The 20,819-nt window shown below is 47.6% G+C and overlaps 3 protein-coding genes across 5 annotated transcripts; 2 read left to right on the top strand and 1 right to left on the bottom strand.

Annotated features, from left to right (window-relative positions):
* The first annotated feature begins 40 nt into the window (after window positions 1-40).
* Window positions 41-4,003, top strand: tbrg4 (transforming growth factor beta regulator 4). Of its 3 annotated transcripts, none has more exons than XM_011605675.2 (11): window positions 41-125; window positions 557-1,058; window positions 1,151-1,471; window positions 1,594-1,768; window positions 1,863-2,020; window positions 2,098-2,208; window positions 2,277-2,421; window positions 2,541-2,783; window positions 2,904-3,015; window positions 3,115-3,229; window positions 3,574-4,003. In XM_011605675.2, exons 2-11 carry the CDS (start codon window positions 645-647, stop codon window positions 3,673-3,675), a joined length of 1,896 nt encoding a protein of 631 aa, XP_011603977.2. In that variant the 5' UTR covers window positions 41-125; window positions 557-644; the 3' UTR covers window positions 3,676-4,003. The 3 variants fall into 3 exon arrangements, with proteins under 3 accessions (XP_011603977.2, XP_029695199.1, XP_011603978.2); XM_029839339.1 differs by lacking the exon at window positions 41-125 and adding an exon at window positions 148-260 and having other exon boundaries at window positions 3,574-3,716; XM_011605676.2 differs by lacking the exon at window positions 41-125 and adding an exon at window positions 295-458 and having other exon boundaries at window positions 3,574-3,716.
* An 823-nt stretch (window positions 4,004-4,826) lies between these two features.
* Window positions 4,827-14,469, top strand: nacad (NAC alpha domain containing). Its single transcript, XM_011605677.2, has 10 exons — window positions 4,827-5,182; window positions 7,038-7,321; window positions 7,399-12,649; window positions 12,723-12,947; window positions 13,115-13,206; window positions 13,281-13,349; window positions 13,432-13,578; window positions 13,651-13,785; window positions 13,868-13,990; window positions 14,306-14,469. Exons 1-10 carry the CDS (start codon window positions 5,104-5,106, stop codon window positions 14,318-14,320), a joined length of 6,420 nt encoding a protein of 2,139 aa, XP_011603979.2. The 5' UTR covers window positions 4,827-5,103; the 3' UTR covers window positions 14,321-14,469.
* A 262-nt stretch (window positions 14,470-14,731) lies between these two features.
* glipr2l (GLI pathogenesis-related 2, like) lies at window positions 14,732-18,981 on the bottom strand. Its single transcript, XM_003966159.3, is given in 6 exon segments — window positions 14,732-15,245; window positions 16,092-16,169; window positions 16,541-16,644; window positions 18,093-18,136; window positions 18,138-18,202; window positions 18,606-18,981. Coding segments are annotated over 6 exon segments (462 nt in total). The 5' UTR covers window positions 18,619-18,981; the 3' UTR covers window positions 14,732-15,087.
* Window positions 18,982-20,819: the final 1,838 nt, after the last annotated feature.

The following is a 20,819-nucleotide window of genomic DNA, read 5'->3' as shown; positions in this document are numbered from 1 at the left end:
AACGAGCCAATTACCGCATAGTCCGTGGGTCACGTGACACCGGCCAGTGACGTCATTTTCATGCGACATTTCCTGACACATCTCTCCATGTGAAGCACTTCTAACTAATTTATCATTAAATATAGGTAAGATTTGCTAGATTTTACGAGTCGGAGGTGTCACGGTTAGTTTATTGTGCATTTACAGTTGAAATGTGCGACAGTTATTATTGTTGTCATTCAGCGCGATTTATATGAGCACGTCTTCCTGTCTGCGACAAGGTCAGAATTTAACGTGAACACGTAACGGCAGCACCGGGGACGATAAATGTTATAGTTTATACAACTATCAAGAGATAACACAAACCTAATCTGATAGTGTCTTTCTTACATGTGTCTCGTTTAGTTTGCATGACGCAAACACAGATTTGAATGTTAAACGGTTTATTTTGCCGGGTCACTGGTGGGACCATTTAAACGGTGCTGCAAAATCTTTGTCTCGTTGTTATTTGAGTTATTTAAGTTTAGTTCTGTTCTAACCTTGTTGAACTGTTTTTCTGGTCGCCTTGTTCATTTAGTTTGAAAGAGGGATGTTGACTCCTACTGCCTGACGGTCAAACGCCTTCCTCCTCCTGTCTGTGGCCACGGTTTCATCGCTCGGACCCAATGGCAGGTCGACTCATGGGCAGATGTGCCCGTTTGCTCTGCAGGGCCTCCTGTCAGGCTCCAGCTGTTGCACGCCTGCCCCTAACTGTTGCTGGGCCAGCGGAGGTGCGCAGGGCTCCAGCATGGCAATGGACCACAGAGAGGTTAATGTGTGAAGGAAGCACGAATGTCAAAGAGGACATCTTATCCAATATGCCCACCCAGACTCGGCTGGATAACTTGTTAGATAAGGCAACGGTACCAGAGGACGTCTTGCTGGCTTGGGCAGAGCATGGAAGAAATAGCAACCAGGCAGCTTGTGCTCTGATTAAATACACACAGCTGTTAATGAGGATGAAAGGCAACTTGGAAGAACAACCTCAAGTGATGACAGATCCAAGGTTTTTGGATATGACAAATACCCTGTTTCAGAAAGTGAGAAGTAAAGATCATCAGATATGATAGGTCGACACTCTAATGTTGTCCTGACATGTTTAAATGCATTTCCTGTGTGCTTTTTCCTTCAGGTGTCTTTAGTGTGGAATGGCACCCTAGTGAATGTCCTGCGATCGCTCTGGACTATAGATAGTCCCTCTACTAAGTCTTTACTCAGTTCTGTCCAGACTGAGGTCCTGTGGAGAGTCCGCAGGCTGAGTTACAAGCAGCTGGGCCACCTGATAGACTGGGGATCGGGCAAGACGAGCCCGCAGGATGCAGCGATAGTGAACGCCGTCTTAAAACAACTGGAGCTTCGTTGGATTGAAATCGCTGATTCTAAAACCCTCAGTATGCTTATTTCCAATGGAAAAATCATGTCTCCTACTTTAATGGACAGACTTGAAGACAAGGTATCAGAGTTCCAAACACCCACATTCACTTATCACATGATGCTCACACACACACACACGCACACACACACACACACACACAGGTAATCTCACTCTATGACGAAGGATCTTTGTCTTTACAGGCTTTGGAACTCTCAGAAAACTTTACGGCAGAAGAGATCCGTAAAGTCTGCGTGTCTTTGGCCGTCCAGAGGCGCAGGTCTGTCCCGCTGCTACGAGCGCTCTCTTACCATCTTCTGCAGAAGCCGCCATCAGATTTCACCACTGAGCTCATGCTGGATATGGCTTTTGCATATGGTAACAGCAAAAATGTGCAGAACACACAACTTTCTCCACACTGTCATATTATAGTCTGTATTTACAACAAACCGGCGCCTCTGTTGCTTTACAGGAAAGCTGAATTTCCACCATTCTCAGGTGTTTCAGCGAATGGCCTCAGAGTTGGTACCGAGGGTTCCTCTGCTCAACCCCGTCGATGTCACACGCTGTGCTAAATCACTGGGCTTCCTCAAATGGCTCCACTTTCCTTTGTTTGAGGCTTTTGCAGAGGTCGGTTGAGCTCGGATTGTTGGTTTTCTCCCCCCTCCCCCCCGATGTTTGACTCACCTCCAACACTTTTCCACCAGCACTACACAGCAAAGAGTCAGAACTACAGCACCGCCCAGCTTTGCAACCTGCTCATGGCGTTTGCCAGACTGAACTTCCAGCCCAGCAAAAGAGAAGAGTTCTTTAGCAAGGTACTGGTGACTGTAGTCTCAAACGATACCTTCTGTGCCCTTCGCTGAGTGCAATATGTCATGTGAAGGTACACCCTGCGCTCGTGGACGCGCTGCCAGCCATGGAGCCGTTGCTGCTGACGGATGTAGTTTGGTCTCTCTGTGTGCTGCAACAGGCCAGACCCCAGTACCTCATTCCACTGATGCAAGAGAGCCACGTTAGCAAACTGTCAGGTAAGGAACGCTGAAGATTGTGAGCTGCAATCCCAATATTTCTCAGCAGAGGGCAGGGACCCGTGAATCCCTTCTGTCCCTTATGTCAACATATTGAGCCGTTGTTATGTCCTCTGTAGGGTCGAGTCCAGCTCGAGTGGAGAATTATCAGCTGAAGCTCCTCCACATCGCTGCTACTCTCCAGTTGGAGTTCCCAGGTTCCACGGACCCCTCGCCCTGCTTGAGTTCCCTCTCTGTCCCGGGGACCAGCTCCACTGTCACACCCATGCAGAGCAGCTTGAGAGAGACCTTACAGAGTCTGGTGGAGGGGAAGACAGAGGCTCTGCGCACTGGGGTCAGCACTGTATACGGGTGGACCATTGGTAAGACTGGTTTGGTTATTCCGATGCAGAAAATCCTTTAGTCGCCTTTAATCTGCAAAATTATTGGTGACTGTTGAGCTGGGGAGCATATTTCTGACTGATGTTGCCTCTTTGAATCAGAGGGTGAGCTGGTTGTGGATTATGACAACAAACCAGTTGGACTAACAACACTTAAAGCCCCTCATCTCCCCAGTGGCGGAGGAGCCCAGTTTTTACCTGAAGGGGCTCGGAGGTGAGTCACAGCGGAGAACCATTCTTGCCTGGGTGCTTCAGAGGTTCCTCTCTATGCTCTCCGCTCACTGGTCCATTCATTTTTGCTCTTTGTTTTTAGACTTGCTTTCTTGGCTTGGGAGTTTCCCAACTTCTGCTCAAAGAGCCGAGACCTTCTTGGACGTTTCGCCATGATGAAGAGACACCTGCAGTTGGCCGGCTTCATCACGGTGGAGGTACGGCGAGGCACGGTTCTTTATGTGTTGCGTATCAGACTGAGATAAATAAGAGAACATGCTGCAGATGTAACACTGTGGCAGAGCTAAGAGTCAGGTGGGTTCTGCTGCACTCTGTGGTATAAATAGAGCTCTAGTTGCAGCTCAGCCTTATCTCGACTCAGGCTAAGCTCCCCCTCTCTCATTTAGAACAGCACGATTAGTGAACAGTAGCAGCCCTCAGATTTTACTGCAGGACGCATCTGCATGAGACCTGACCGCCATTCAGAGGGACTCTAGCTCCAGAAGCGCTTGGTTATTAAATCGATGTGATCAGATCTGACCCTTTTTTTGTCCTCGCACAGGTGCCCTATTACGAATGGCTGGAGCTGAAGACGGACAGGCAGAAAGTGGCGTTCCTGAAGGACAAAATCGGGAAGGCCGTGGCCGAGGACATGGCCAAGTGAGCTGGCGAGGAAATTTGCAGACTTGACAGATTGAGAGTTTTAACAACCAGATGGGACCAATGGAAGTGCACATGCCCACTTGGAACTGTGCAGAGGAATAAAAAAAGTCACATTCCTCACGCCGGTTCCCTTGGCAACTTACAGGGCTTTCCCTGTTTCCTTGGTGATGATGAGCAAGCGAGATGGAAATAAACTTCCCAAACAGAACGGTTGCTGAAGCTGGTGGCGCTTGTGCGTGTGAAGAGACTTGAGTAATTTAAGTGTCCCTGAACATCTGTGTTGTGCTGGAATAAAACATTTTATTGAAAATTTACCTGAATTCCTAAAAGATGGAGGATCATTGGTGCTGTGCATTAGCAAAGGCCCCCGTGGATTCTGGCTCACACACACGACACATGAACAAGTATTAACAGTAGTAACATAAAAAAAGTTGATATCATTACTGTAATTACAGTAAAAAGTTTGATTATTTAAAATTCCAGTTAATATGTTGATGCTCCTGCACGGTGCAGCAGCGGCACAATACTGTGCAAATAGATTTGCTGAGCTGGCACACCAATGGTAGATTTTGGGTTGCCATGGAAACTACCCTTGCTGACCATTTGCTCAGCCTGCCCCCCTTTCAGCCTTTGTCTTTTTCTCCGCCTCCCGGTTGTCATCTTTAATGCAGAGGGCAGATGAGAGATATAGAACAACTGTTCTGGGATCTAATTAAGTGTATTGCTTCGCATCCTGTATTCTCCAAGGATCTGACTGACTTTGAGTTTTATTTGTCGTTATACATCGGACTAATTCTTCCTCAGCTGAATTTCAGCAACTTCTGGATCAAACTGAACAGCAGAAGTTTAATTTCTATGCAGTTTTCTGCATTTTCCCTTTGACTTTCTTTCGGTTTCCTCCTCTGCTCGATGTCTGCCAGCTCTTGTTTTTGCAGTACTGCCTGTCAAGGGTGGCGGCAGCACTGAGGGAGCGCTGCAGATCTGCTGACATCATCTCCCAACATCCAGTCGTAGCTTGGCTGGGGGGGATGATAGAGCAGAGGGGGTGGGGGCAGAAAAGATAGAAGGAAAGAGGGGAGGATGTAAGGGGACAGGAAGCAAATACAGAATACTGCAGCCGCCTCTCCGATTCCACACACACCCTCACACGGGCGAACTGAAACACACACACACACACACACCCTACAGCAGAATCACTGCGCAGCGGGAGAGAGAGAGCAGAGAGTCTGTTACACAAACAGACAGACACGTGCTGCAGGAGCATCTAAGTGTTGGATTTTTGAGCATTCTGTGCTGCCCCCTCCCCTTCTCCTCTTCTTATCTCTCTCTCTCTCTCTCTCTCTCTCTCTCTCTCTGCCTGTTCACCTTGTCTGTTCCCGCTGTATGATTTATTGTTGCGTCAGAGCCAAAGAGGGCCAGCGAGAGAAGCATGCCGGGGGAGAGCGCGCTCAGATCCATCCCCGCCGAGAAGCGAGCAGAGCATGAGGAGACGGGGCTCCCTGGACCAGGTAGGACCGCCGGGGCCGGGGCGAAGGTGGGATGTTTAGGGTACTCTGCTGTGGAGCTAGAAATCAAGGTAAAATCGAGAAGAGAGAGCGAGGGAGTTGGAAGGACGGTGAGCGTGCACAGACTGACAGAGGGTGAGTGAGCAGGTCGAGAGATGCTGATGTTAGAAATGGTTTGTTCTTTTGTTGACATGCACAGTTTGGCCAGTCTCAGATGCCTCCGTCAGCCCCAAGACCCACCTCAGTGCCCACTGCATCGCAAAAATGACCCATTTTACCCGCTACACCCTCACTTTATCAGAGCCCCCCAACCACCACCACTGGTCCCGCTTCTGTTACCCTGTCTTGCCATCGCCCCCGGTGCCACCCCGTCTGTAATAAGCCCCTGAGAGGGGTTTTGCTAGCTGTGAGGACACTGTAATGAGGCCCCTCCCTTCCTCCCCCTCCAGCCTTAGCACAAACATGACACAGCAGCATGGCAGCGCTATACTGTAGCACATACGCAGCACAAGAGGAGGCTCTTAGCATGATTTCACACCTTTCAGCAGCTGTAAATTCCAATAGTGATAAATGAGGGGCAGCATTTACAAAAAAAACTGTTGGAATTGATGAGAAATTATAGCAATTATATATAATGGAGCGAGAGATATCCCTCTGCTTATAGCTATGGCGTCTCAGGAGTGGCTGACTCTTTATTTTTTGTGTCTGCACCTGCTCTGGGTGGAATCTAGGATGGAGTTTATTTTAAGCTTTCCTGGCCCAGATCTAAGATAGGTGACAGAATCAGGGGTCGCTCTGGTTTCAGCGATCTGGTGGGATCTGAGGAATGCGGAGAGGTGGAGACGAACAAAGACCTGAGGATGTGTTGATGTTTGTCCCTGGCATCGGTTATTTAATTGTAGCTCCTCGTGGGGATGATGGTTTATCGCTGCAGCCGCTGTGACGCAGCTCCGGAGGACTGTTCTCTAGCAAAAGAATAAGTGGAACAGATCCTGGGTCAGCAGAGTAACTTAAATCTACAGGATGGTCAGTGGGACCAGTTTATTTTGTGGGACTCTTACCACGGACCCTTCATCACAACCCTGAGCCTCCTGACCAGTTAAGATATGGAGCAGAACATCAGGCAGTGTTCCATTTCTGTAATTAGGGTCTGGTTTTTAGACAATGAGGACGGCACCAGGAGAATGGATGGCATGTGGGTATCAGTCGGTGGCTGAAATTGAACTGAGCCACTCTTGTGTCATAACAGCCAATCAGGATGAGGATTGAGGTCACTCTGGCAACAGCCTAGTTAAAAGAATAGATTCAAGTTCACAATTCCACAGTTCCAAAGAAGCCTCAGATTCTTCTGGAGCTCTATATGAATGCATGGAGTGTTTATCCCTAATCAATCCGACATAAGACAAATGTGCATCAGGAGTGAAACCAAATAAAATTCAGTTGGGTTATTGTTTGCGCCATCCTTCTGAGTCAGAGACAGCCCTCCCCATTCCCCAGCCCCTGACCCAGTTTCTTTCATTCATCCTGTCGTTTTCTCTGGAGATGAGACTTATTGAGGTGCTCACGGGTTATACACACTAAAGAGCACCACGGTTCTATATTAGTGTTCCGCCACCTGCCTGTGTAGCTTCAGATGATAATACAACAAGTGAGAAAAAAAAGGATTAAAACCTGTTCAATGTTCTGTTTGCTGTCATTCTCTGCTTTAACCCTTTCTAGCATCAGCAATGAGATTTTTACAGGCCATCAACTGGCCGGTCAGCACTAAAAATCAAGCTTTTGAATAGCTTGTCACTATTGTGACCATTATGCATGAAAGGGTTAACATCACATTTTCTGATCTTTGAATCATTTCTAGACATGACCAGGCATCCATCTACTGACTCCACCCCCAGTTATAGTGGCTCCTCCCCTTCCGATAGTGGTTCCAGCCCCTCTCCAAGCACTCCTCAGAAGCTGCTCCCAGCATGCACCTCTCCATTCGGACCGCGAATATTTCACTCAATGCCTAGTTCGTCCGGTACACCGAGACCTCAACCTGAGGGCTCCGACCATCGTCACAGCATGCCCAGATTGTCTGGAAACCTGGGGGGTCATGGACCATGTGGTCGCCATATCCCTGTTAAGATGGAACGAATTAAGGTCTGTGTTATGTGTTGATCATTTTGGTATTTTTGTTGTATATTAGCATCCATTCTTGTCTTATATGTGGTTCGTAGGTCCTGACTGGCTCTGAAATTGAGAGTGACTACCAAGAGTCCCAAACTATTGACACCAGGGTGGTGATGGGTCAGGAGGCTTTGCTTAAAACAACAGAGATCCAGAAAGAGAAACCACCAGCTGGGCCTGTGGCCCAGTCGGAAATGTTGCCAGACTTTTCCAATGAAACACAAGCAAATAAGAACAGGCTGGAAATCAACAATGGGGGGCACCAAGTCCAAACCCATCTGGAAGAACAGGATCTAGCAAAAGATGCCGTGCAGCCACCAAACACGCTCTCTCGCCCTTTACACAACACCTCACACACTTTGCCCTCTAAGTCAGGCAGAGCAGATGATCAGGTAACAGAAGATCCTGATGTGAGTAAAGCCCTTTCTCAAGATGAAGTGCCTTCCCTCTCTTTATCTGAGCTGACGTCTCCAGTTGCTTTGTCCTTCTCTGAGCCTGCCTGTACCGTTGACCCTCTACGGGTGGGCGTGCCCTCAACCCTTGACCCTGACCTTTACTATACCGCACCTTCTACACCAATTAAGATGGCTTCCCACTCCTCGCATCTCAAACACCATTCGTATCCAGGCTCGCCAGCCTGTCCACTCTCCCCAAATTCTCCATCGGATAGCGAGGATCTCTGTTCTCCCCTCACCTCGCCTTCTGGTTCTTATATCACAGCAGAAGGAGGCAGCTGGACCTCTTCCTACACATCTTCTACATCGCCTTCCGCCTCTCCCAACTTACTCGTTGCAGACGAAGCGCAGGAGGCTCCTGCTTGCTTTGTGGAGTCCTTGTCAGAGATTGGAGATGAGGCTGGAGAGGAAAAGGGACGAACAGGACCAGAAAGGGAGGAGGCGCTCTGTTCATTTCATGCTGAGAAAATTGTAAAGAAGTCACGAGTAGGTGTAACTGGGACAGTCATCCTTGAGGAGGATGAGACCACAAAAGCAGAAGAGCTTGAGAGTTCCTCAGAAAGCCGCCATTATTGGGCATCTGCAGATGCATCCCCTCAAAGGAGCAGTAGCAGCCAGAGCAGCGAATCACAAGAAGATGGTGGAGAATCTGAAAGCTCCCTCTGCCCATTGGAAGAGGCCAGGGCAGTGAAAACAGAGTATTTCAGAACCAAGCAGGCTGGTCTCAAACTGCAGCTAGAAGGATGCATGTCAGGGGAAATGTATGGAGAGACTGAAGACCATACAGAACTACGTTCCACCACCCTGACCCCAGATATAGATGATGCGACAATGGCATCATCGAGCGTTAGCCCAGACTCACCTGTCATCCCTCTTGATGATCTCTATCCTGGAGCCTTCGGTCGGTTCTGCCCAAATTCCTTCATGCTCTCCCAGGCAGCATGTGCTGATGATATCGCAGAAGAAGAAAGGATGATCCCTGCCTCCCTCCTCTCCTTTCCTCTCCACACTAGCCTGATCTTTAAAGCTGATTCCATGGAAATTACATTATTCCCAACAGAAGAAGATCCTGAAATAGACGACGTTAAAGATATTAATGCGTACGCAGCAGGAGAGGAAGAGGCAGATGTTGAAGATGATGACGATGACGAAGATGATGACGACGGTGATGATGATGATGATGATGATAAAGATGGTGATGAGGATGAGGATGAAGAAGTTGACGATCTTTATAAAAATAATGAAGCTGATGTTAGTAACGGCCATAATGAGGAAGGCCAAGAAGCCAAAGTAGAGGTAAAAGTGGTGGAGGAGCAGGAGGGCGACACAGAAGAGGAGGAGGAGGAGGAGGATGAGTTTGACTGCAAAGCAGTGGAGGATCCGACAGATGAGGACAGTTCGGCGTCCTTCCTTCATTCCCTTTCAGAGACCTCTATCAATGAAGGGTTGGATGAATCCTTCTGTTTCCATGATGATACAGACGACTCATTAGATTCTGCCTCCTATAATGGGGAGGAGGATGAATCTTTGTACAGCACTGAGAGGCACGCACAAGCAGTTGAACCCATGCCAGTGAATGCAGCTGATGTATCTGAAATCCAGCCAGAATCTCAACATGGGGCAAACTCTGATTCACAGACACAACAAAGAGACATTGTTGTCTCCAGAGACTTGTCTTCTTCTGAATCCATTACTTACTCTTCAGGCAAAGATACTGGCGTCAAAGTTATGGACAGACCTGAATCCCCTACATCCAAGTTGCAATCTGACCTGGTATCTACCAGTTTAACAGGTCTCTCAGAATCTTTGGATTTGCAAGTGAGAGCTGACAAACCAGTGGATCAGCAGTTACCAGTCAGTCATTCAGGAGGACTTTGTTCTCAGTCAAAATCCTACAGCACCTTGAAGGCCAGGAGTGAGGTGGCTAATAGCTCTGATTCTTGCACTAGTTGTCAGGGTTACCTTCCCACATCTCCTTTCAATGCTTCATTGGGTTCAACCTCAGAGTTTCGCATCCCTCGTTCTCCCACTGTCACACAGGAGATTAACAAGTCTGTTCAACCAGAAGACCCGACTGAGGGAAGTACTCAGATGACTAAAAGTGTTTTAGAAAAGACAAATGACCATTTAGGGAAGGAACCTATCCAAGATCAGTCTAACGATTCTTCAGAGGAGGAGCTCAATGAAGAACCAGAAAGAGATTCTTTCAAGTTGCTCATAAAGCCTCGTTGTAATCAGCCACAAAGTCAAAAGGCAGTATTTGCAAGTAGGCTTTTATTATCAAAGTCATTCTCAATTCAGTCTAATGTGCCTGGAGATGATAAGGTCACAGGTAGAACTGCGAGTCACAGGAATACCGACACGGTGCTTGATCAGAAGAATGGAAATGCATCAGTAACCTCTGTGAGCACACCGAGTCGAAGCAATGATTCCGATTCCTTTCTAAATATGGCCAGTGTCACCAATGATTTGAATAAAGGTGTTCCTTTGCTCTCCTGCTGTAAAGATCCTAGTCCCAACCCAAGTAATATACCCGTTTCTGCCTTTCCAGAGATCATGTCAGAAGTTGCTGACAATCTGGCCCTGACCCCAGAGCACTGCTATGGTGATTCTGCCCTAGAGAACCTGAGTGCAGATGAGGGAGCGCTGGGGGCCGTTGGGTCCCCACATTCCCCCCTTGCCATATCGCCTAAAAGAGAAAACTCAGAAACAGGCACACACAGGGAAACAGATCCTGGTGCTGGGACATGGTATAGTGACAAGATGGGGCTGGGGTTTGGTCTGGGACTTGGATCAGGAGCTGACGGTGTTGGTGTCTGGGGAGCACGGGAGACGTTATCTCCGTCTATTAGAAAGAGATACAAGGTTGAGTCAGAACAGCTGCTTCTGTGTGACATAGAGGACCAAAGCACCCAGAAGGTCGTGGTTCCCTCAATGAGGAGCGAGGCACGCAATTATGACAATAATAAGACTTCAGGTCAGGATGACAAAGATAACAGTCTGTGTGAAAACAAGGATAAACAGGTGGAACAATACAATACAGGACAGGGATCTCACAACGCCTTTTGGAAGTCCATAGAGGAAAGGGAGAAGGAGGAAGAGCATGGAAGCTATGGGTTCCATGGTGATGATGTTAGTAATCTAAATCCAGGAGATAATGGAAACAACACGGACACACAAATACGAGACAGTTGGAGGAACTCCGACAATAATAATAATTCTACCTTTGACTCTTTGGAGGTTGCCATGTCTGGAAGTCTAAATGCTCTTTCAGAGGAAGTGAGACCTCAAAGCACGAGTACCAGTGTCGGAGGGTCTGCGTCTAACATTCCACTTGAAGACGTGGAATCTTCCGACAAAACATTTGATGAAGGCAGAGAACCAATGGACAGCTACTTGAACCAGACTCTGGACACAACACAGACCCAGTCCTCCAATGAAGGACATTGTAGTATGTTGGAAACAAATGTGGACAAAAATGGACCTGAACATCTCGTTCTGTCAGAGAATGCCAAGTCAAGATATTGCACTAGTCCAGTATATCAGATAATCACTTCAGAGGGTAATGCACCCTTTTCTTGGCTGCAGGGGACATTTGGATCTTTTTCTCCTAAAAGTAGATCAGATAAGTCCAAATCAAGAAGACCTTGCCAAGATGAGACAATAACGGCTGGATGTCAGGCAGGAACAAAGCTGCTTGGGCCTGAGAATGAGGGCCAAGGAAAGGGAGAAGTGAGCACTGACGCAGATCTTTCTGATGAACCAAAGACTGAAGATGCCTTTAGAAGACAGCAGGATGTTGTTTGTAACTCAGGGGTAAAGGACAAAGAAGAGAACTTGACAGAGGGGGCAAAAACGAGAGGGGAAGACAAGGAGAAGAAGAAGAAAGTGGAAAGAAAACCCTCTCCAAAACAGAATGTTCCAGAGCACTTCGCACACTGTCTCCTTAAAGGGGAACTTTGCACTGATAAGTCAAACGCTGTTAAGAAAGGGAGGAGAGGGAAGCAGAAGAAACGCAGAGAATCTCCGACGGGCCACCAGGAGAAATCCAGCCCTGAATCTGAGTCCATGAAATGTGCAATAAATAGAACCAAAGATGGAGGACCAGACGGGGCTGTGAAGAAATCTGGCCGCAGAGCAAAGAACAAAGCTCCTCTGTTGCACAAACCTATTGCAGAGCCACTAAAAGGTAGCAGTCACAGTCCTGATGTCAAACCTCCGCGGCATGAATGCTGCACTTCTGCGTGCTGTACGGCAGAGAACCGGTCTGCAGTGGTGGCCATGAGCCAAGAGCTACAGCAGAACCTGAACATGCTGGATTACAGGCCAGAAGGAACCAGAGTGGACATCAACGACAACAACATTGAAAATGATCACAGCGCAGCTACTCAGGACACCACATCACACGAGTCCACACCACTTTGTTCTCCAACATCTCCAGTTTCTTTCTCCACCACCCGAGCTGCACCACCAGAGCCCGAGGAGGACCTCCCCGCACCAGTCCAGGAATCCCAGCCTGGACAGCTAGACGCTGAACAGCTTTCAGTGTCTTTAGTTTGCGCCACTTCCCCAACAACACAGCGACCTAATGATCCCCAAACAGTTGAAGATGACAATCTCCAAGAGGCCTCCGTCCTTTTGGCATCAACCACATCGCGCTTCTCGCCTAACTCGCTCTTCATCTCTTCACCATTAAACTTGTCCCAGCCTACCCAGGAGTCATCTTTGCTGGGTTCTGGGACTGTAGATCCAACATGTGCTCCAGACCTTGTTTCCAAACATGTCATCCACACCAACAGTCGGATCAAGCAAAGCCACACAAGGAGCACACGAGACATTTGCAGAGGTTGGTATCAGAGTGGATTTTTTTTTTTTTGTGCAGATAAATGATGAATTTCATTAACTGTGTGCACTTTTAGGTCCCGTCTTGGCCGAGGAAGAGACAGACAGTGAGGACGATGGTGGGCCGCCCCGGGAGGCTGCAGAAATCAGAAATGGCTCCATGCAGAACAAGACTGGGGCTTCCCATAAAGGGCGAACACAGCCTAGCCCTGCCCACCAGATGACTTGCAGGCAGTCCGGCGGTCCGATCCTCCACAGCTCTGAGGTTTCCAAAGAGATCGAGCTGTCCTTCAAGAAAAATAGTGAGTCATCTTAATTATGACCAAATGAGTCAGCATTAAAAAATCCCCACTAATCCCTCCACTTGCTGTAAGCCTGTTCCTCTTTTCGATTCCTTTTTTGGAATAAGTCAGGAATACTCAGACTGAAACAACCAGTTTACAGTTTTCTTTCACTTGTATATGCACAGCTTCGATATTAGCGTCCTGTAACGAGTCTGAAAGTGAGGAGTCAGTACCTGAGCTGGAGGAGTCAGAACCCCAGAGACCATCAGAACCCCGGGTAACTGCTGCCATTGTTGAAGACTGCACCTTCTTTCATAGCATTTTGACTTAAAGATCTCTTTTTTTTCCCAGTCCATCACCGCTACAGAGGAGGGGTCCAACAGGCCCAAACAGAGCCGCAGTGAAAAGAAGGCTCGCAAGGTCTGAGCACAAAAAAAGATGCATAAAGCAGCCAAAGATGATGTCAGGTTACAGCTGCGCTGGTCTTTATATGGTTACACAGGCGATGTCCAAACTGGGCCTGAAGCCGGTCCACGGTGTGACCAGAATCACCATCAGGAAGTCCAAAAGTATCCTGTTTGTCATCAGCAGACCAGATGTGTTCAAGAGCCCCGCGTCAGACATTTACATCGTCTTTGGAGAAGCAAAAGTGCGTCTTTCTTTAAAGCTGATGAATAGGCAATAAAAAAACGGCTCTAAAATGGCTGCCCTCCTCTCCCAGATTGAAGACTTGTCTCAGCAGGCTCACAAAGCAGCTGCAGAGAAATTCAAGGTTCCTGTCACCTCTTCCCCCTTGGCTCCGCCTGCCCCGCCCAGCCTCACCATAAAGGAGGAGAGCGAAGATGAGGTCGAAGAGGTACTCGCCGGCGATGCCGTGACCTTGCCCCGCTCTGTAAAATGTCTCCGCCACTGTAAACTTCCCTCTCTGTCCCATCAAGGTGGACGACGGAGGCCTGGAACAGAGGGACATCGAGCTGGTGATGGCTCAGGCCAACGTGTCGCGCGCCAAGGCCGTCCGTGCGCTGAAACACAACAAGAACGACATTGTGAACGCAATCATGGTGAGGAGGAAGGGGTGGGAGTGAGGGTGGGGGTGGGGGTGGGGAGTCCAGAGGGCAGAAAGAGGGCAGACGTGGAGCAAGATTAATGAGTCATAGTTAGCACAGCAGCTTCTCCACAGCGGCTCAGCCACAGCCGCTCTTCCATAAGCTATCGGTGTGGTGTGACGTCCACTAGGTGGCAGCAGCAGTGCATTCTGGGACAGCTACAGTATGGCAGACGCTATGAGTCATAAGCTGATCATATTCTCAGACTTCTTTTGCTTTTACATTACAGATGTGTAATAGAAAAATCCCCTCTCCCTCTTTCCACCACAGGAACTGACCATGTGAGCGCCGAGGAAGTTTCAACCTTTGCCTCCATCCTCCTCCTTCAACCTAAAAAGCCTAAACGCTGCTGACTCTTCTGTATTGCTGCTACTGTATGTTGCACCCCCCCCAATACCTGCTAAAAAAATAAAATAAAGTCTGTTCCGACTGGGGCCACACTGGAAGACTCATTTCATGGCATTTAATTCGCAGATTTTGAACCCCTAATCTTTTGTTGCTGCACCTTCTGGTCTGCAGGTTGCAAGGAAGTCCTGCACCGACTAATGTGGTTCTGATCAGATCTTCATTACCAGCAGTGGAAAAGCTTTTAGCAGAATGACTCACATCCTGCTCGGGCAGTCGAAAGCCTCGCTCTTCGTCATTACACCATCAATCTCCTGCTTTGCTCTCACTTTATAAACACCACAGAAACATAAATGCTACAGACTTGATCTTTAATGTACAAAACCCATTAGATTTAAAAAAAAACCCCACACATTTCAGAACAACCAATAAGACTGACTTATTCCCTCACAATCCCGCGTGCTTAGTTACGACATGTTTTACAAAAGCGAATGCATTCAAGTAATGCTGTAACAGGGAATATGAAGAAGGTTACAACCAATGAAACACAAGTGTAAGACAGGTACTGTGGACTTTAAATCCAGCTTAGGTAGTATTTCAGGACAGAAATGACGCAGTAACATCCCCCAGTGGTTAGTTGGCAGGAAGATAGAAATAAAACTGGGGGGAAAGGCCTCGAGGCTGTAAACAAGTGTTGTCCTCCTCATTTATTTTGCCGGGAGGACGTTGTTCTCAAAGTGCCCCTGGTTGGTGATATTTCCAGCCGGGGAGTATCGCGCTACCACGAAAGAGGAGCCATCGGAAGCGGTGGCCTTCCCGATGCCCATCTCTTTGGTGCTCTTCCACACCATGGCTGTGAAGTGACCTGAAACCAGAGGATTAAAAGGATGAAGGCGGTGGGGAATACCGTCAGATTCACAGGAAAAGGGTCAGGATGCGGGCAAAGAGGAGCCTACACAGATTTTCCCTAAATATTTACAGATGTGGGAGTCTCGTTCCTCTCTAACATCTGCTTTTATCACCCAGCGCATGTTATCTCCGAGCAGCTTTACAAGAACCGGCGTGAATCACCGCCACGGGCTCCCGGGAATGATCTACTTCAGGTTTAATTAAACGAAACAGCGTCTGAGGCAGAGGGAAAGCATCTGGAGCAGAGTGGAGATGACATGTGTGCTGAGGAGCGATGCAGTGAAGAGTTGTGCTCAGACCGAGTCAGGTGGAGAACAATAACCTCCTTCATGCCCCAGCGAACCCCATATAAATCAGCCGACAACAGCCGAGCAGGGAAGAGACAAACCGAGATAAATGAGGACGGGGGGAAAAAGACAAACAAAGCGTGAAAACAAAGCAGGGGAAGATTGTTTAAAAGGAGGCAACCCCGAAGACTTTAGCAGTCGACCTTTCAGGGATGCCAATTTGCTTTGTGCTTGATTTCATTCTACCTATTGAGCAAATAAACAGATCATCTCACACTTCCACAAGATCCAGTTGCCTGTTTCAGTGGTAAATATTCTCTTTCAGTGATTCTTTAACGCTGTCAGAATAATGATTTACTGCCTTTCACCAGACAGATAAAATGGTAATTTTACACAGTCGGCCTAGATCACGACAGAATTCACATGCAAATGGGACTGTGCCACTTCTTGGACTGACTTCACACTTTAAATATGGAACCTCTGAGGGTTTTGAGGTGATCTGGTGGGAATCTCACCGGTGCCAGAGGAGAATCCAGGACGGTTGAAGTTGTACTGTTTGACCTCATCATACCAGCGGTCGGACACGTCTTTCCCTGCACACAAACAGGAGGAATGAAAGCGATAATCTCGTCATGGACAGCGGAGTCGCCCTGGTGCCAGGCTCATTAAGCTGAAGGGATGTGCTGGGATCACCGGTGTATCCAGTCAACAAGCTGTTTACAGTCATTACATTTGTAACCAGACGCTGCACCGCAGAGACGTCTCATAAATCTGAGATGTTTCGGAAGTGAGTCATGGCGTCTCCCTCTGAAGTACAGTGGAAGTAGAAGGGGAAATGCATCCCAGCTGCTCCTAACGATCCCAAACCATAGACTGGATCCGCCGCCTCACCACAGCAACATTCCCGCCGGCTGTACAGTAAATGACAGGTTCCTGCATGTGGAAGCGACAATAAAGGCCCCACCTGATTGGTCATAAGAGGCCCAGGCCAGGTTCTCTCCACAGCTCCCCCTGCTGGACTGCTCGCTGTGCTTCAGGATCCGAGTGCTGGCCAGGCTCTGAGCGTAACTGCAGAGGAAAAGGACGTTTGGAAGGACTGAGTGCATAATTTACTGGTGTGCTTCAAGTTCTGTCAAATATTTGGTTTAATCCCCGAGATTCATCTGGCCGCCCGGATGCTTGCATGTGCGTCTTGTCCTGTGAAGTCTGACAAACGAAGCGTTCTGTCTCTTTTTCCTCTTTTAGACAGAGTAAACAAGGACAACGAAATGAAGGCTCATGAGATGTTTTACAGTCGAATGCCTGAGAGATTTTTTACAGTTACATTAATATCAATTCACCAAAAAGGACAGATAGTTAGACACTGAGTGGGTTTTAAATTTTAATACTAACTCTTGTGATGTTTTTATGAAGTTTTTGAACAGGGAGGAATGTTTTTCTTGTAGATTATTTATTTAAAAGCCTGTCTGGAGTCACGCTGGAGGCAGCCCCAGTGATTCTCACAGTGAATGGAGCCAGAACCGACTCTTTTCTGGCAGGTTTTGGAGCTTTTCTCCAGGAATAAAGGCTAAAGAAAGTGACCCGGCGTGACCTGGGCTACATGATCTGACTAATAAATATGCAGCTAGCCTTCAATTCTATCTTCATATCCTCCTTCTCACAGATTTAGTTCAGGCATTTACTCTAAAACGAGCTCATCCGAGCAGATAAATATAATATGCCTGACGCGCCCACATGCTGCGGTGCATCATCCATCATCGGCTCGGTTTGTGACAGCTACAGTGGTCGTGCTGATAGGACTGAATCATTAAATGCTTGTGTATTTATGTATTTATAAAGGCCATAAAAGCTGAAAGAGCTGACATATCTCTGAGCTGCAGCTACAGAGCAGAGCGTTCAAGGTTGAAGGGCTTTAAACAACAATCAATAAACAAAAATGTGTGACATAAACAAGACAATAAAAGATGCTTTTTGAAACCCCTCTTAAAACCCACATTTTTCCTTTGGCTTTCGAGCCAGCATGAGACTCCGGTCTCTTTTTCAGTGTTTTATTGTCTAAACGTGATTATTGATTATTGTTTTTGGGGTTTATTTATGTTCGTTTATGTTCCAGCTGCGGCTGAATTTAAAGCTCTCTCTAATAAAGTTGATGATGCTGCTGCTGCTGCGTGCTTGTGGATGATTTCCAGCCTCTCCTGTTGCAGCATGTCTGCCTCAAGGGTAAATAAACACAAAGGTGATGAAATGAGGCGGACGAAGAAATTCTGCTGAAATTCTTGGCCACCTGTTGACTGGGTGGGGGACTGACTCCAGAGGGCAGTTAAAATGCATTTGTGCTTATCCTCTGTCAATTCCATGACCTTTGACCTTCCGGACTGACTTTGCGTTTGACTCAAAGTGATAATTGGAAACACGTTTTCCAGAAGCACAACGCCCCTCTTGTTTACTGGCGTTTTAGCCGCAGACGCCCAACCAACACGGCTTGACGGGTGGAATTTTTGTGTGCTGGGACCGACCTGGTAGCTTCTCTGTTTAACCTGCTGTTCAGCTTGAGGGGGGGGGGCCTGATGCTTCCTCCTGTAGTCGTTATGGCACCTCAGCGCCTCGTCGGCGAACTGCTTTGAAGCTGGAAGAGACAGACGGGACAGAGGAGATGAGAAGGTCCAGGGAGACGAACCCAGAGAGCTGTGATGCAACGTGAGGTTGTGAAACGCTGACCCCCCCCCATCTGCCCTGTGCCTGTCACTCACTGGCTTCCACATCTCTTGAAAGTCCACACAATTGACACATTGATGCAGCTGGACAAACAACACAACACAAGCCGGAGCTTCTTCTTTTTACTGCACAGACATCTACAGCGATCAGTTAAAGTTCGGAACTCAACTCTAAAGAAAAGACAGATTAGAAGCTTTTGCAATTTTGGCCATTCCTCTGTGACGTGTTTCCAGACTAGCAAACACACACATGTGTTTGGCAGGGCTCAGCCAGCAGAGAGAAGTGTATAAAACGTCCAGGCTGTTTCCACTCACCTGTTTTCCCCATGGTGCTGACACAGGAAGCTCAGAACACAACCCGCTGTAGATGTCTGATCTCGTCTGCCTTCTGTCTCGGTCTGTCCCTCCCGCGCTCTCACCGCTCTGGTTCTGTGAGACAGCTGCTAAGGTCCCCCGACACCCCTTTAGATCACTCTGATTTTCATGACTTTGCAAAAATGGTGAAATTTCCTCTTTTTGTTTCTAATTTACGCAACACATTGCTCAAGTTCTCCTCTCCTATCATTCACGTCAAAGTTGCCTTCTATCTTCCTGCCCTGGCTTATCTATGCAGCTCTGAGGAGCACCCACCCACCCTGCGTGTCCTCACGTTCTTACTAATGAAAGAGGAGCTCCTGCACTTATTGGTGACATCATCACTGTGAGACGCACAGCCATATATGGCTCTGAGGATAACGTAGCCTGTCTGTCGTGGAGGCTGTTGCTAGTCATAGAAATTCTCAGAGTGGTTTTCTCACGGCACCACGATACCATGGAATCTCTCTCTCTCACACACACACACACACACACACACACACACACACGCACACACACACACACACGCACACACACACACACACATGTGTCTTGCAGAACAAGTTTTGACTATTGCTTATTAAAGGCAGTAACACACACACACACCCATAAGGCCAATCCCATGCAACAACCACAGCTTTAATGATTAAACCGTCCCTGTACACTCGGAACCCAGTTCAATCATGGGCTCAGTTCCAGTAGTTCATGTTTATTTATCCTTCATTGAGAGCCAAAGTGAAGCTTCTCCTCTTTCTTACTGAAAAGTCACACTTAATCCCTCACAGATACAACTGCAAATGAAAACAAGGGGAAGACTGAATGGAGTCATTGTGGTGCCTGTGTGACCATGAGACTGATACTGAGAGCATCTCGCATGATAATGTTCTCTTTTACATAAACTATTTACATAAATTCCAAATACTCCATACCTCCTGCTCAACATGCTGTCAGTGTTGAAGCTGAAAAGCTGTCCATGGCTGAAACCTCCATTTTCTCTTTTTACTCGTGGTGGTAACATCCTCCTGTCTTGATGCTGTCGGCTTATTTCAGGTGTCACATGAGCCATAAAGCATGAAATACAGACAGCAAGGCTGTATTTGTCAATTTCTTTATCATCATATTATATAAAATCTGAACATATATATAAAACATAAAAGGAACAGCGTTCAGGTCATAATTGAATAATATGTGGTATATTTCTGGGTGGATGGATGACGAGTGCATGAAGCAGATGTTTCCTGAAAATTATAACTTGTATTTCCAAAACAGTTTCTATTACCTAATACTTTAATGGTGTAATCATTCTTTTCTACATTTTTCCCCATCTTGTTAGCTGCTTTTTCCTCTACAGGGTTACAGGAAGGGAGCACAAATGGGTGAAGGCAGGGTACCTCCTGGATGGGTCCCCCAGGTCACGGCAGGCCCTCAGCCCAGTCCTCCAACGGAATGAGTAACCATCACCTCAAACTATTGAAATTCAAAATAAAACACTTCTTTTTTTGGTTTTGGAGACCAACCCTAATTTTTAGTGACAATATTTACTGTAATATTGTCAGTTAAAGGTATTTTAAACCGAAATTAAGTGTAATTACATAACTTGCCACTAGGTCGCGCTGTCCTCAAAGACAACGGCTGGAACGTGGCGGCCCGATTTAGTCAGGTTGAGTGCAACTAATGATATCTTAGTCAGGATGAGCGGAGAAGTGTGTCTTCTTCTCGTGAAGAGCCAGGCCTCTTGGTTTCTCGTTAGCCGGACAGTCCAATCCGCGCGCATTGATTTCCTGCCGGCCCGCTCGAACCATCTGCATTTAAAGTGCTGCGGCTGGACAGTTGGGAGGAGACGCTTACACGATGGTCTGAAGACATTGGGATTTTAGAGCCGCACATCTTATTTCGTGCGTGTGCGCGCACAATGAGCGATGGTGATTTAATTCGTCGAGAGGGCCCCTTTTAGAGGGGCAGCTCAGACATTGATCCATGCAGATATTACATCATTTATCTCTGCGCATCGGCCGGAGTTGCTGTGCCCATTACTTGGCTCCCGTCCCTGTCAGCTGCGGCATCATCCCTCCACCTCTCTCCTCCCCGTCACTTTTTCCCTCCAACCCTCATCTCCTGCTCCCTTCCCTCCCCTCTCCAATTCCTATCTCTCCACCTGCAGCACCGCCTTTAATG

The sequence above is a fragment of the Takifugu rubripes genome, chromosome 7, assembly GCF_901000725.2.
Source record: "Takifugu rubripes chromosome 7, fTakRub1.2, whole genome shotgun sequence".
NCBI lineage: Eukaryota > Metazoa > Chordata > Actinopteri > Tetraodontiformes > Tetraodontidae > Takifugu > Takifugu rubripes.
The sequence above is the reverse complement of the archived record's forward strand: the minus strand, read 5'-3'. Positions and strand labels throughout refer to the sequence as shown.

Coding starts and splice junctions, on each gene's coding strand:
- tbrg4 (XM_011605675.2), top strand. CDS start 645: ATGGCAGGTCGACTCATGGGCAGATGTGCCCGTTTGCTCTGCAGGGCC. Junction 1,472..1,593: donor TGGACAGACTTGAAGACAAG/GTATCAGAGTTC, acceptor TTGTCTTTACAG/GCTTTGGAACTCTCAGAAAA. Junction 2,021..2,097: donor TGTTTGAGGCTTTTGCAGAG/GTCGGTTGAGCT, acceptor CTTTTCCACCAG/CACTACACAGCAAAGAGTCA.
- nacad (XM_011605677.2), top strand. CDS start 5,104: ATGCCGGGGGAGAGCGCGCTCAGATCCATCCCCGCCGAGAAGCGAGCA. Junction 5,183..7,037: donor GACGGGGCTCCCTGGACCAG/GTAGGACCGCCG, acceptor AATCATTTCTAG/ACATGACCAGGCATCCATCT. Junction 13,350..13,431: donor GTGAAAAGAAGGCTCGCAAG/GTCTGAGCACAA, acceptor ATGGTTACACAG/GCGATGTCCAAACTGGGCCT.